At 42.7% G+C, this 12,961-nt stretch overlaps 1 protein-coding gene across 6 annotated transcripts in view; it reads left to right on the forward strand.

The window, feature by feature from the left end:
• The window catches only part of eea1 (early endosome antigen 1), a 122,330-nt gene that overhangs the window by 56,125 nt on the left and 53,244 nt on the right, over window positions 1-12,961 (forward strand). For all 6 annotated transcript variants that reach the window (XM_068058820.1, XM_068058821.1, XM_068058823.1 and 3 more), the window contains 4 exons: window positions 97-246; window positions 2,328-2,447; window positions 3,571-3,774; window positions 5,092-5,292. In XM_068058820.1, the coding sequence (XP_067914921.1) occupies window positions 97-246; window positions 2,328-2,447; window positions 3,571-3,774; window positions 5,092-5,292 (675 nt within the window). The remainder of the gene's footprint in view (window positions 1-96; window positions 247-2,327; window positions 2,448-3,570; window positions 3,775-5,091; window positions 5,293-12,961) is intronic.

Below are 12,961 nucleotides of genomic sequence, written 5' to 3' on the forward strand. Positions count from 1 at the left end.
TCTAGTCGTATAAGGAGTCAGTTCTTGATGTGGTTGGATGGCCGCGTGCCTGCTCACAGTAACCTGACATGCTCATTGAACTCGTCTTCTTGATAGCTCCATGCGAAGCTTCTGGAGACTGAGAGGCAGCTTGGTGAAGTACAGGGCAGGTTGAAGGAGCAAAGGCAGTTGTCTGGCGAGAAGTTGAAGGACAAGGAACAGCAAGTGGCTGATCTGCAGCTCAAACTCTCCCGCACTGAGGAACAGGTAAGGAGTGCATGTGGATTGTGCCTACAGTTGACTCCTCTTCTCAGCTCTGCATGGGTTAAACAGCTTCTTGCACTCAGCAGAACCGAAAACACCACTGCTTATTCATGGTGGAGTCATTGACAAGATTATGCAGTTTGTAGTGGGAATGAGTTGTAATCTCAACGGGTTAAGTATTTAACTGGCTCAGTATTTAACCCTACGTCCTCGCCATCATGAATGGCACCCACTTCCACCTCTTCTTACATTAGCTCCTGGTCCAAGAACGTCTCAAGTTTAATCATCTTGTTCTTCACTTTTATCTGCCCATGACCTTGACCCTCCCACTCTCTCTACCCTCCTTCAGTCCTACTATTCACTTCACTTCTGAGTCAGAAGATCAAGGGTTCAAGCCCCACGCCAAAGGCTCAAGCAAACTTTGTAAGCTGGCACTCCAGTGCAGTACTGAGGGAGTGCCGCACTCTTGAAGTGCGTCCTGCAGATCAGACGTTAAACCAAGGCCCCATCTGCCTCCTTGGGTGGACATAAAAGATCCCATGCCACTGTTTCGAAGAAGAACCGAGGGGGTGGAGGAGTGGGGAGGTTCTTCCTGGTGGACTGGTCAGTATTTATCCCTTAACCAACATCACTTAAAAAAAAAGATTAAGTGGCGATTCATTAGTCAGTATCCTCATTAACAAAATATTTCCTGTTAGCTTCAGTAATTCAATAGATTAGAGATAAAAATAACCAACTTGCAAATATTTCTACCACCTTTCAATAAGCCATTTATTTTGCTCTTGAGCTTAAAATGTTTCAAAAACATGGTAAACCATAGTGGCAGCTTAAAGTGCTTTCACACTTGAAATTTGATTGTCTTATTAGTGTTTGCGGGAATTTGCTCTGTGCTGCGTTTGTCTACAAAACCACAACTCTTCGGCTGGGAAGCACTTATGGAATGTCCTGAGCTCATGGAAGGTGCTATAGAGATGTACCTTTTTCATTCCTTCCTTTTCATGTATGGTCTATCAATTGCTAGATTTCATATGAGACACTCTTTAAGCTGTTTGTGTATAACATGTATTTGAAGTAATTTCAACGTGAATTGCTAAAGAAATTATTTATTTAGTTGTGAAACAATTTGCAAAATAGTTACTTTTATCTTGAGTCTGTAGAAATCCAAGTGCAAGCATGAACTATTTTGGCACATTATATATTGATCAGCCCATTGGCTAAAGCAAGAACAAACAAAGCAATCATTTTCATACATTTTCCACATACTAAAAACGGGCATTTCCACACGGGAAATCTTCAATGACTGTTCTGTAATGGTGTTAAAATCCTCCTCCTACCCACTGTGTGGCCTGTAATAGTGTTGGGATCCTTCTACCCAAATCTCTCGTCCCATGTTCTGTGAACAGCTGTGATCAATCCTGCTCTCACTTATTTCTTCAGCCTCAGTCTTACTGATGTTGCTCTGTAAAGTAAAGCATATGGTGCAGCTTTTGTCTGTATCTTTGTCAGTGAACTTTGCCCCTGGATATATTTCAAATGATATTTGACCTGTGCCAAGTTGTAGCTTTAAAATTGCAGTGAGTCATTTCAGTCCTCAGCTGTGACCAGTAGATGCTGAGCAAATACTTGTACAGTACAATTGATGCCTACAGCAACCTCTGCTTTGACCCAGTTTGCTGGCAACCTATGTAGTCTGGAGAGCTTCTCCAATATGTCGACCAATGTACAGGAGAGGAGTGTCAGCCAAGATATCCTTATTGTTTAATGATCCTGAGAGGATCGGCTATTGGATGTTGGCTTTGTGGCTCCTTGCACCCCTGGGGAGGGGGAGGAGAAGGGGAGGTTGTTTATACAGGCCTAGACCCTACAGAAAGAACCTAAATATGATGGGATGTTGCATTGCTGATCTGTGCCATAATTCCCAGTTTATAACCGTTTCTGGAAGAAGCTGAAGGCCCTGATTATCTGCTGCAGTATGAGCCTTCAGACGCACAATGGTCAAGTATTCTTATTGCTGTTTTGGAGGCCAGTGCCCTCCTGAATGATTTTTGTAGTGTTTTTTAAAATATATATTGGGCTTGTTTCAGGTAAAGGAAAGTACAACTGCCATGACTGAAGTACAGCATCAGTTGGACAAACTAAGACAACAGCACCAGGAGCTACAGACTGGCCAGCAGAAGACCACGTCCCAGCTGAGGGAAACACAGGTATTCGACTCAGTCTATGTTGAGTCAGTTAACAGGCTCCACATGGGGGAGTAATTGTACAGTTAGATTTTAAAAAAATCAATCTCAAGATTTGAGTGTCACTGGCAAGGCCAGCATTTGTTGCCCGTCCCTGGTTCCCCTTTTGAAGGTCATGGTGAGCCACTGTCTTCAACCGCTGAAGTTCCTGTGAAGGTGCTCCGACTGTGCTTTTAGATAGGGAATGCCAGGCTTCTGATCCAGCAATAGTGAAGGAACAGTGATTACATTTCCAAATCAGGTTGGTGTGGAACTTGGCGGTGGCGGTGTTCCCATGCACCGGCTGCCCTAGTCCTTCTAGGTGGCAGACGTTGTGGGTTTGGGAGGTGCCGCTGAAGGAGCTTTGGTGAGTTGCTGCAATGCATCTTGTTTGTAGATTTGAGCACAAGATCCAGACTGATACCCCAGCCCAGAACTGAGGGAGTGCTGCACTGTTGAAGGTGCTGTCTTTCAGATGCGACATTAAACCAAGGCCCTGTCTCTCTTCTCAGGCGAACGTAAAAGATCCCATGGCACTACTTTGAAGAAGAGCAGGGGAGTTATCCATGATGCGCTGGCTAATATTTCTCAACCCACACACCACTTAATAACAGATGAACTGGTCATTATTAGATTGCTGTTTATGGGAGCTTGCTGTGCACAAAGTTAGCTGCCATGTTTCCTACATTACAACATTGACTACATTTCAGAATTACTTCATTGGCTGTGAAGTGCTTTGTGACATACTGTGGTTTTAAAAGGCAGTATAGAAATGCAAGCCTTTTTAAGACTAGCCTTTTCATGCTGTGTCTGGTGATCTGAAGAAACTGGGTTAGGTATATGCCATTTATTTTTTAAAAACACACAGAAAATGCAGGGCATTCAAATATATTGGCGTTCAGCTTCTTTGTTTATGACCTTTATGGGGTCTGCAGTGATTTTAGTAAAGTCTCGATCCACAGGTAAAATACCCACAACAATTGATGTCTTTCTTGATTTTGGAACAGGATGTACAGCTGAGTATTTGCAGTGTCAAAAGGTATGGTGTTTTTGGTTTGAACTGCCTACCTTTAGCAGAGTTTGTCATTTCTGACATATTTTGTTTTAGAATGATCTGGAACAAGTGCTGCGCCAGATCGGGGACAAAGACCAGAAGATTCAGAATCTGGAGGCTCTGCTGCAGAAGAGTAAAGACAGCATGGTGCAGCTTGAAACTGAGCGGGAGGAGCTTTTCAGTAAAATTCAAGATGGCAAGGGCGAAGTGGCCATTGTGAATCAACTGCAGGAGAAGAACCATGCCCTGCAAGACCAGGTACACCAGTCCACACTCTCACTTTGACATTTATATGTGATGCTTGTATGTCACTGTACCAGTGCTGATGAAACCCATTAACGTTGTGTAGATTTGGAGGCAGCATTATTGTAGTAGGCAAGCAAGCTATTTTGATAGAGCAGACAAACATGATCAGAATTATTTCCAGAAATATTCTTCAAATGAACAATAACATGTCATGTATATTAAAGTGGTAGTTTCCATCCCCCCCCCCCCTTTTTCCTGAAGGCATTGGGGGTGAGATTGGACATGGGCAGAGACACACAACAGGCAGAGTCGCTTTTGCCATGCACTGTTTACCCTGCCAAATATTCAGTTTGAATCATAGAAAGTTTACAGCACAGAAAGAGGCCACTTGGCCCATTATCTCTGCGCCGAATGAAGTCCCATTTGTGTCCAATTTCACCAGTGAGAATCAACAGAAGTACATCTCTAAGGAGCTGGCCTCCTTCCCAAATGGCTGTTCTTTGTGTGAATCTAGACTGAGTGTGTTGCCTGTGAGGAGATTGAGAATGATGCAGCTGTTCCCAGTCCTGCTCATGTGAGATTCTCAATGGCAGGAGTCACTGGGCTGTGATCAGTAGCGTTTGTCCCTCTCTAGCTCAGGGGATGCTGAGGCCACTTTTAGCTTCTCCACGCTTGCCAGTCTGCCCCAATCCCACACTGGCCAGTGCACAACCACCCAATTTTTATACATCTCTCTTACTCCCTCCACATAATCCACACAATTCTGCATTGCATCTTTCTGTAACTCCATATAAGGAGAGTTAATTGACTTATCCCTTATTAATAACTTTAGTTTTCCTTAAAAAGCTCTTTTTCCATTATGCTAACAAGTATAACTCCATCACTATCTTATCGATGAGTTAACTTTTCCATACCATTGCTATTAGAAAATCTTGAATTATAAGTCAGTTTTTGCTTCTGTATCATTCATACCAGTTAAAAGGATGATGTGTGCCCAGATGTTTTCCTCTGCAGCAATAACTATTTTCCCACACTGTAATTAGTGGGCAGTGTCTTAAAGTCTTATTGCCATTGCCTCAGGGTCAGCCCCGGTCCATCAGCCCAGTACTTTACATTGACTTGACCTACCTGCTTAACAGGCAAAGGCTAAAGGTTAGCATTACTACAATATAAAGAGAGATTGAAAGCAGTATAACATTAATAGACTTCAGGACAGTCTGATTAACTTTTTCCTTACACTATAGTGTTACATTTACCTCCGCTGATGTGGCTGTAACCTTGTGAATGTTAATTCTATGCTGGTGATTGCTCTCTATATCGAAACATTAGGTTGCTCAGTTGACTGAGAAGCTGAAAAATCAAACGGAGAGTCACAACCAAGCACAAGAGAATTTACACAAGCAAATGCAGGAGCAGAAATCTCAGCTGCGTGCTGCTGAAGACCGAGCTCGCTCCCTTGAGTCTACTATTAGTGAACTCACCAATCAGCTTGGTGAAACCAAGGAGAAGATGACCCAGCTTGACTTACAGGTGCAGTATAGACATCATTCATTTATTCACTCATTGGCTGTGTTACGACTGAGGTGGGAGGAGTGCACTGACTTTTCTAATTCCACTTCTGCACAGGCCACAACATATATTTAAATGTTTACCCAGTTACTGATGCGGTCAATCATAGACTCTACTCTTTATCCCAGAACAACGTACACCAACCAGGTTTCTTGAATAAACAACAAAATTCAGTTTATTATAAAACAAGACTTAACCAGTAACGAAACAAAGCATTAACACAGATTGAAATATGAGAATTCCCTTTTATCTTAGCCGCACACCCACACACCGGTGAACTGAAAAATAAAGAATTTCTCTTTAGAGATTTGTTACAAAAAAAAGACAAAAAAAATACTTTGGCTAAATACTTGATAATTCTTGAAGAAAAAAGGGAAGATATGGAAAGATGTCAGGTGTCTCTTTTTGGTTTGGCTGCCACTGGGATCTTTCTAGAACAGTTATTTGCAGGCGTGTTGAAGATCAGTTTGCCAGGAAAAATGCGGCAACGGGTTTCTGGCAGACTTTTCTGGAGAAATGTAGCATCAGCTTCTCTATTTCTTACACTTGATTCTCAGAAAGCTCTCAAAGAGATGGAAGAGGATGAGCTGATGGTGACTGTTCTCTTGGCTGGTTTTCTCCAACTGTCTTCAAAACAGTTCACACCCCAACACACTGTCCAAAGCAAAGCCAAAAACAATACCTCAAGAGTCACACCTCCTGACTCCTATAAATCTTGACCTGTCACTTCTCTGTAAACATCTCCCCCAAGTCAAAAAGACCCTGCTGGGTATTTATCTGAAGACAGGTGACTTCCAGCAAGTATTATTTTCAAACAAGACCTCTGTGTCCTTTCAATAACACTTTAATGAAGTACTTTAAAAGAGAAAAAAAAACTGCAAGGCAAAGGGGTAAGAGCAGGAGAGTGAGACTAATTGGATAGCTCTTTCAAAGAGGCACAATGTGCGAAATGGCCTCCTTTTCTCATTACTGGGATATTTATCGACAGGATGTTGAACATGTCAACTTTTAAAGTAAAGTGTTGTTAGAGGGAGATTAACAGACAGATTTATGGTTTTAATGGATGGGAAACAGCATCCCTGTAGAGGTGAAGATGACCTTGTAAACTACAACAGGAAAGCCTAAGATCTTAATTGACCAATTCAATCACACCGTGAAACTGACCTTGAACAGTGCTCCTGTAAGTAGAGTAGTCGAAGTATTGAAGCGCATCATGTCTTTCAGAAATTGCCAGGATTGAGCCACAAGTCCGGTTGCAAACTGTAGTTCATATTGCCATGTGATATGTTCAATTTCAGTGTATGTCACAGGGACATATGAATGTGTGCTGTAGAAATTAGCACTAATCTCCACTCGGCTGTCTCATGCTGGAAGTGGAGCTTTCAGTGTTGTGTTCAGTCATTACTGTGAAGCTGGAGTAGTTTAGAAAAAATATGTAGTTTCTTAATTCTATTTGCAAGTTTTTAATTAAATGAAATTCTGTGCATTTGCATCATTCTTTTTCATCACTGCTATTAATTCAGTTTTTCAAGCTGAATTTACATCACATGACCAATGGAGGCATATTGTTAAACTCGACTTACAATAACGTAACTGAAGAAATTTTACAATGCAGATCAAGGAGCAAGAGGAAGCTATTCAGTGCCTCAAGCCTGTTCCACCATTCAGTTAGATCGTGGCTGATCTGTACCTGCATTCCATTTATTTGCCCAGATGCTATTACAGTTGGTTTTAGTACACAAATCCATCTCCCACAGTGTTGAACATGGGGAATTGAGACCAAATGTAGTCATCAGGTGAAATGGGCTTAGAAACTGAGGTTAATTGGACCAGGGTCTCCAAAGGAAATCCTGACCTTATTTTAAAGATAGACATCCTGTCCTTATTTTTATATTTCCATTATAAATCCAAACGTCCACATTTATAATAGGAATTTCCTATGTAAGCTTGTCGGGGTGTAATTACAGCTTACTGTTGCAGTGCCTCCACTGGCAGGAGGGTGTGATTATGGCCTGGCAAAGGCAATTTCGATTATAAATGTGGACATTGAATGTATAATGGGAAAGGTTGACAGGAGAAGTGTGCAAATGAATTTTGACAGCTATATCAACATAATTGTGATATTGACTTATTAAAAGTGCACTGCACCTTATTGCTTGAATTCATAGAATATATAGCACAGAAACAGGCCACTCAGCTCAACCAGTTCATGTCGGCGTTTATGCTCCAATGTAGCCTCCTCCCTTCTTTCTTCATCTATCTCTATCAGCATAACCCTCTATTCCTTTCTTCCTCATATGCTTATCAAGCCTCCCCTTAAATGCATCTACACTATTTGCTTCAACCACTCTCTAGTAGTGAGTTCCATGTTCCCACCACTCTGGGTAAAGAAGTTTCTTCTGAATTCCCTATTTGATTTCTTGGTGACTCTCTTATTTCGATGGCCTCTAATTTTGCTCTTCCCCACGATTGGAAACTCTGTCTACTTAATCAAAATCTAAGCATGGCTTAACCAAAGTTTGATACATGTTCAGCATAACTTCTCTACTTTTTAGTTCTATCCCTCTAGAAATAAGCCCCTAGTGCTTGGTTTACTTTTAAAGGCCTTATGAACTTGTGTTGCTACTTATAACAATTTGTGTATTTGCTGCTCTACCCCATTTGGATTCTTATCTCTTAAGTAATATGTGACATTTCTTCTTTCTTTTGGGCCTCCTTATCTCGAGAGACAATGGATACGCGCCTGGAGGTGGTCAGTGGTTTGTGAAGCAGCGCCTGGAGTGGCTATAAAGGCCAATTCTGGAGTGACGGGCTCTTCCACAGGTGCTGCAGAGAAATTTGTTTGTTGGGGCTGTTGCACAGTTGGCTCTCCCCTTGCGCCTCTGTCTTTTTTCCTGCCAACTACTAAGTCTCTTCGACTCGCCACAATTTAGCCCTGTCTTTATGGCTGCCCGCCAGCTCTGGCGAATGCTGGCAACTGACTCCCACGACTTGTGATCAATGTCACACGATTTCATGTCACGTTTGCAGACGTCTTTATAACGGAGACATGGACGGCCGGTGGGTCTGATACCAGTGGCGAGCTCGCTGTACAATGTGTCTTTGGGGATCCTGCCATCTTCCATGCGGCTCACATGGCCAAGCCATCTCAAGCGCCGCTGACTCAGTAGTGTGTATAAGCTGGGGGTGTTGGCCGCTTCAAGGACTTCTGTGTTGGAGATATAGTCCTGCCACCTGATGCCAAGTATTCTCCGAAGGCAGCGAAGATGGAATGAATTGAGACGTCGCTCTTGGCTGGCATACGTTGTCCAGGCCTCGCTGCCGTAGAGCAAGGTACTGAGGACACAGGCCTGATACACTCGGACTTTTGTGTTCCGTGTCAGTGCGCCATTTTCCCACACTCTCTTGGCCAGTCTGGACATAGCAGTGGAAGCCTTACCCATGCGCTTGTTGATTTCTGCATCTAGAGACAGGTTACTGGTGATAGTTGAGCCTAGGTAGGTGAACTCTTGAACCACTTCCAGAGCGTGGTCGCCAATATTGATGGATGGAGCATTTCTGACATCCTGCCCCATGATGTTCGTTTTCTTGAGGCTGATGGTTAGGCCAAATTCATTGCAGGCAGACGCAAACCTGTCGATGAGACTCTGCAGGCATTCTTCAGTGTGAGATGTTAAAGCAGCATCGTCAGCAAAGAGGAGTTCTCTGATGAGGACTTTCCGTACTTTGGACTTCGCTCTTAGACGGGCAAGGTTGAACAACCTGCCCCCTGATCTTGTGTGGAGGAAAATTCCTTCTTCAGAGGATTTGAACGCATGTGAAAGCAGCAGGGAGAAGAAAATCCCAAAAAGTGTGGGTGCGAGAACACAGCCCTGTTTCACACCACTCAGGATAGGAAAGGGCTCTGATGTGACATTATTAATAACAAAATGTAGTACCTAGTACTTACCTCTGTTGAAATTCATTTGGCAATCATATGCCTATTCTGCAAGTTTATGAATGTCATCTTGTAATTTATTGTAGTCCTCCTGAGTGTTGACTATACCACCTCTAAATTTGGTGCTGTCTGCAAATTCAGAAATGGTGTTTTTGATTCCAGATTCCTCCTCTTTAATATACATTGTGAACAACTGTGGTCCCAGCACTGATCCTTGTAGAACCCCATTTCGCACCTTCTGCCATTGAGTGGATACCCGTTAACCCCCCCACTCTTCACTCTCTGTTTCACAGCCAGCCAGCTATCCATTCTGCTGCTTGTCCTGGTGCAGCATGCTGTGACCTTATTCATTAGTCTATTATGTGGCACCTTTATTGAAAACCTTCTGGAAATTGTTTTTATTCGTTCATGGGATGTGGGCATCGTTGACGAGGCCAGCAATTATTGCCCATCCCTAATTGCCCTGGAGCGGGTGGAGGTGAACGCCGCAGTCCATGTGCTGTAGGTACACCAACAGTGCTGTTGGGCGGGGCGGGGGTGGAGGGTGCCTGGTTCCAGGATTTTAACCCAATACCAATGAAGGAACAGCGATTATATTTCCAAGTCAGGATGGTGTGTTACTTGGAAGGGAACTTGCGGGTGGTGGTGTTCCCATGCACCTGCTGTCCCTGTGCCTCAAGGTGGTCGAGGTCGCGAGTTTGGAAGGTGCTATTGAAGGAGCTATGGCAAGTTGCTGCAGTGCATCTTGTAGATGGTACACACTGTAGCTGTGTTGGTGTTGGAAAGGCTGTCAGTCAAGTGGGCTGCTTTGTCCTGGATGGTGTTCAGCTTCTTGAGTATTGTTGGAGCTGCACTTGTTCAAGCAGGTAAAGAGACCATAAGAAATAGGAGCAGGAGTAGACCATACAGCCCTCGAGCCTGCTGCACCTTTCAATATGATGACGGCTGATTTTTTTCTGTCTCATCCCCCACTTTCCCGCTCCCTTGATTCCCTTAGAGACCAAAAATCTATCGATCTCAGCCTTGAATATACTCAATGATGGACCATCCACAATCCTCTGGGGTAGAGAATTCCAAAGGTTAACAACCAGAGTGAAGAATTTTATCCTAATCTCAGTTCTAAATGGTCAACTCCTTATCTTGAGACTGTGTTCTAGATTCCCCAACCTGGGTAACAATCTCCCTGTCAAGCCTGTTCAGAATATTCTTTGTTTCAATCAAATCACCTGTCATTCGTGTAAACAGCAGAGAGTATAGGACTAATTTACTCAGCCTCATCCCCAGAACCAAACTGTTGAACCTTTGCTGTACCGTCTCCAATGTAAGTATATCCTCCCTTAGATATGGAGACCAAAACTGTGCACAATACTCTAGGTGTGGTCTCACCAAAGCCCTGTACAATTGTAGCAAGTCTTCTACTTGAAAGTTGTTTCCTCGTGAGAGCGGTAATGTTGAGTACGATGATTTTATAGTTTTACACCATGTGAATTTGCTCTGAAAAGAGCAGTTCGTTGTTCCTTGAAAAATAAAGTTCTTAGAAGAACTGGCAGGCCTCAATGTTTTGGGCTGCGGATTCTGCCCATCGTCTAGCAAAATAACCCATTCTCCACTGCACATAAACCTACTGTTTTCACCCATTCCAGTTATTCATCCAGACGATGGGCAGAGTTCGCTGCCCAAAACATTGAGGTCCGTCAGTTCTTTTAAGAGCTCTTTTTTTTGTTTCAAGGAACAACTGCTCATTTCAGAGCAAATTTAACATGGTGTAAAACCATGAAATCGTCTTGCTCAATGTCTCCTTATTATTGAACTCCAATCCTTATGTACTAAAGACCAGCATGCCATTTGCTTTCCTGATTGCTTGCTGTAATTGCATGCTAACTTTGTGTTCCTTGTACGAGCAGACCTAAGTGTCTCTGAACATCAACATTTAGAAGTTTCACACCTTTTTTAAAAAATTCTGTTTTTCTATTCTTACTACCAAAGTGAAAAACCTCACACTTCCCCACATTATACTCCATCTACCACCTTGTTTTCCATTCATTTAACCTGTCTGTATTTTTTGCAGCCTCTTTGTGTCCTCACAGCTTACATTCCCACCTCGCTTTGTAACATCAGCAAACTTGGATACATTACTCTTGGTCATGGCAGACTAGCCATGGCATTGTGGTCCAGAAAGCCATTCAAGTGAGGGGAGCAAAAAGGAATGTAGTGGTAGTAGGGGATAGTATAGTGAGGGGGATTCACACTGTTCGCCAAGAGCGAGAGTCCAGAAGACTGTGTTGCCTACCCGGTGCCAGGGTTCGGGACATTTGCTCAGGGTTGGACAGGAACTTGGAGGGGGAGGATTCAGTTGTGCTCCATGTAGATACCAATGACCTAGGTAGGAGTAGGAAAGAGGTTCTGCATAGACAGTATGAGGAGCTAGGCACCAAATTAAAGAGTAGAGCCTCCAGGGTAATAAGGTCAGAGAATGGTAGTTTTTTTCTCTCTGTCCCTTCCTAATAGACCAACAGTCAAGACTAGATGTTACAAAGATAATAAAAAGACAAAACTTAAAGGCTCTGTATCTGAATACACATAGCATTCATAACAAAGTAGATGAACTGATAGTGCACATTGAAATAAATAAATATGATCTGATGGCCATTACGGAGACGTGGCTGCAGGATGACGAGGATTGGTTCCTGAATCTTGAGGGATATATGCCGTTCAAGAAGAATAGGAAGTTATGTAAAGGTGGAGGGGTAGCATTCTTAATCAAGGATTATTGGAATAGTTAGACTTGACCTTGGTCCAGAAGATCAGGATGTAAAATCAGTTTGGGTGGAGATGAGGAATAGTCGGGGAAAGAAGTCACTAGTGGGAGTGGTCTGAAGGCCCCCTAACAGTAACCATAATGTAGGACAAAATATACAAGAAGAAATATTGGGTGCTTGTGATAAAGGGATGGCAGTAATCATGGGTGATTTTAATCTATATATAAACTGGAAAAATCAGATTGGCAATAGTAGCCTGGATGAGGAGTTCATAGAATGCTTTTGAGATAGTTTCTTAGAGCAGCACGTTCTGGAACCAACCAGAGAGCAGGTCATATTAGACTTGGTATTGTGTAATGTGACAGGATTAATTAATGACCTCAGAGTAAAGGCACCTCTAGGTAGCAATGACCACAATAGGATTGAATTTTGCACCCAGTTTGAAAGAGTGAAGAGTGAGTCTAAAACTAGTATTTAAAAGTTAAATAAGGGGAACCATTTGGGCATGAAAGTTGAGCTCGCTAGGAGATAGATCAATAGAGAAGCAGTGGCAGACATTCAAAGGGATATTTCAGAATACTCAGGATAAGTATATTCCTACTATAAAGAAAAGTTCTAAGGGGAGGACCCACCATCGGTGATTAACTAAAGAAATTAAAGAAAGCATCAAAACTAAGGAAAAGGCATATAATTGTGCAAAGATGAGTGACAGGTCAGATGATTGCTCAGAATATAAAGAACAGCAAAGAATGATTATAAGGTTAATCAGGAGAAAGAAATTGGTGGATGAGAGGAAGTTAGCTAGATAGCATGAGTTTCTACGGGTATTTAAAAAGGAAAAGAGTAAGTAAAGTGAGTGTTGGTCCACTAGAGTGAGAGAATGGGGGGGGTTAATAGATAATAAGGAAATGGCAGATGAAATGAACAAATATTT

This window comes from Heterodontus francisci, chromosome 27 (assembly GCF_036365525.1).
Source record: "Heterodontus francisci isolate sHetFra1 chromosome 27, sHetFra1.hap1, whole genome shotgun sequence".
NCBI classification, from domain to species: domain Eukaryota; kingdom Metazoa; phylum Chordata; class Chondrichthyes; order Heterodontiformes; family Heterodontidae; genus Heterodontus; species Heterodontus francisci.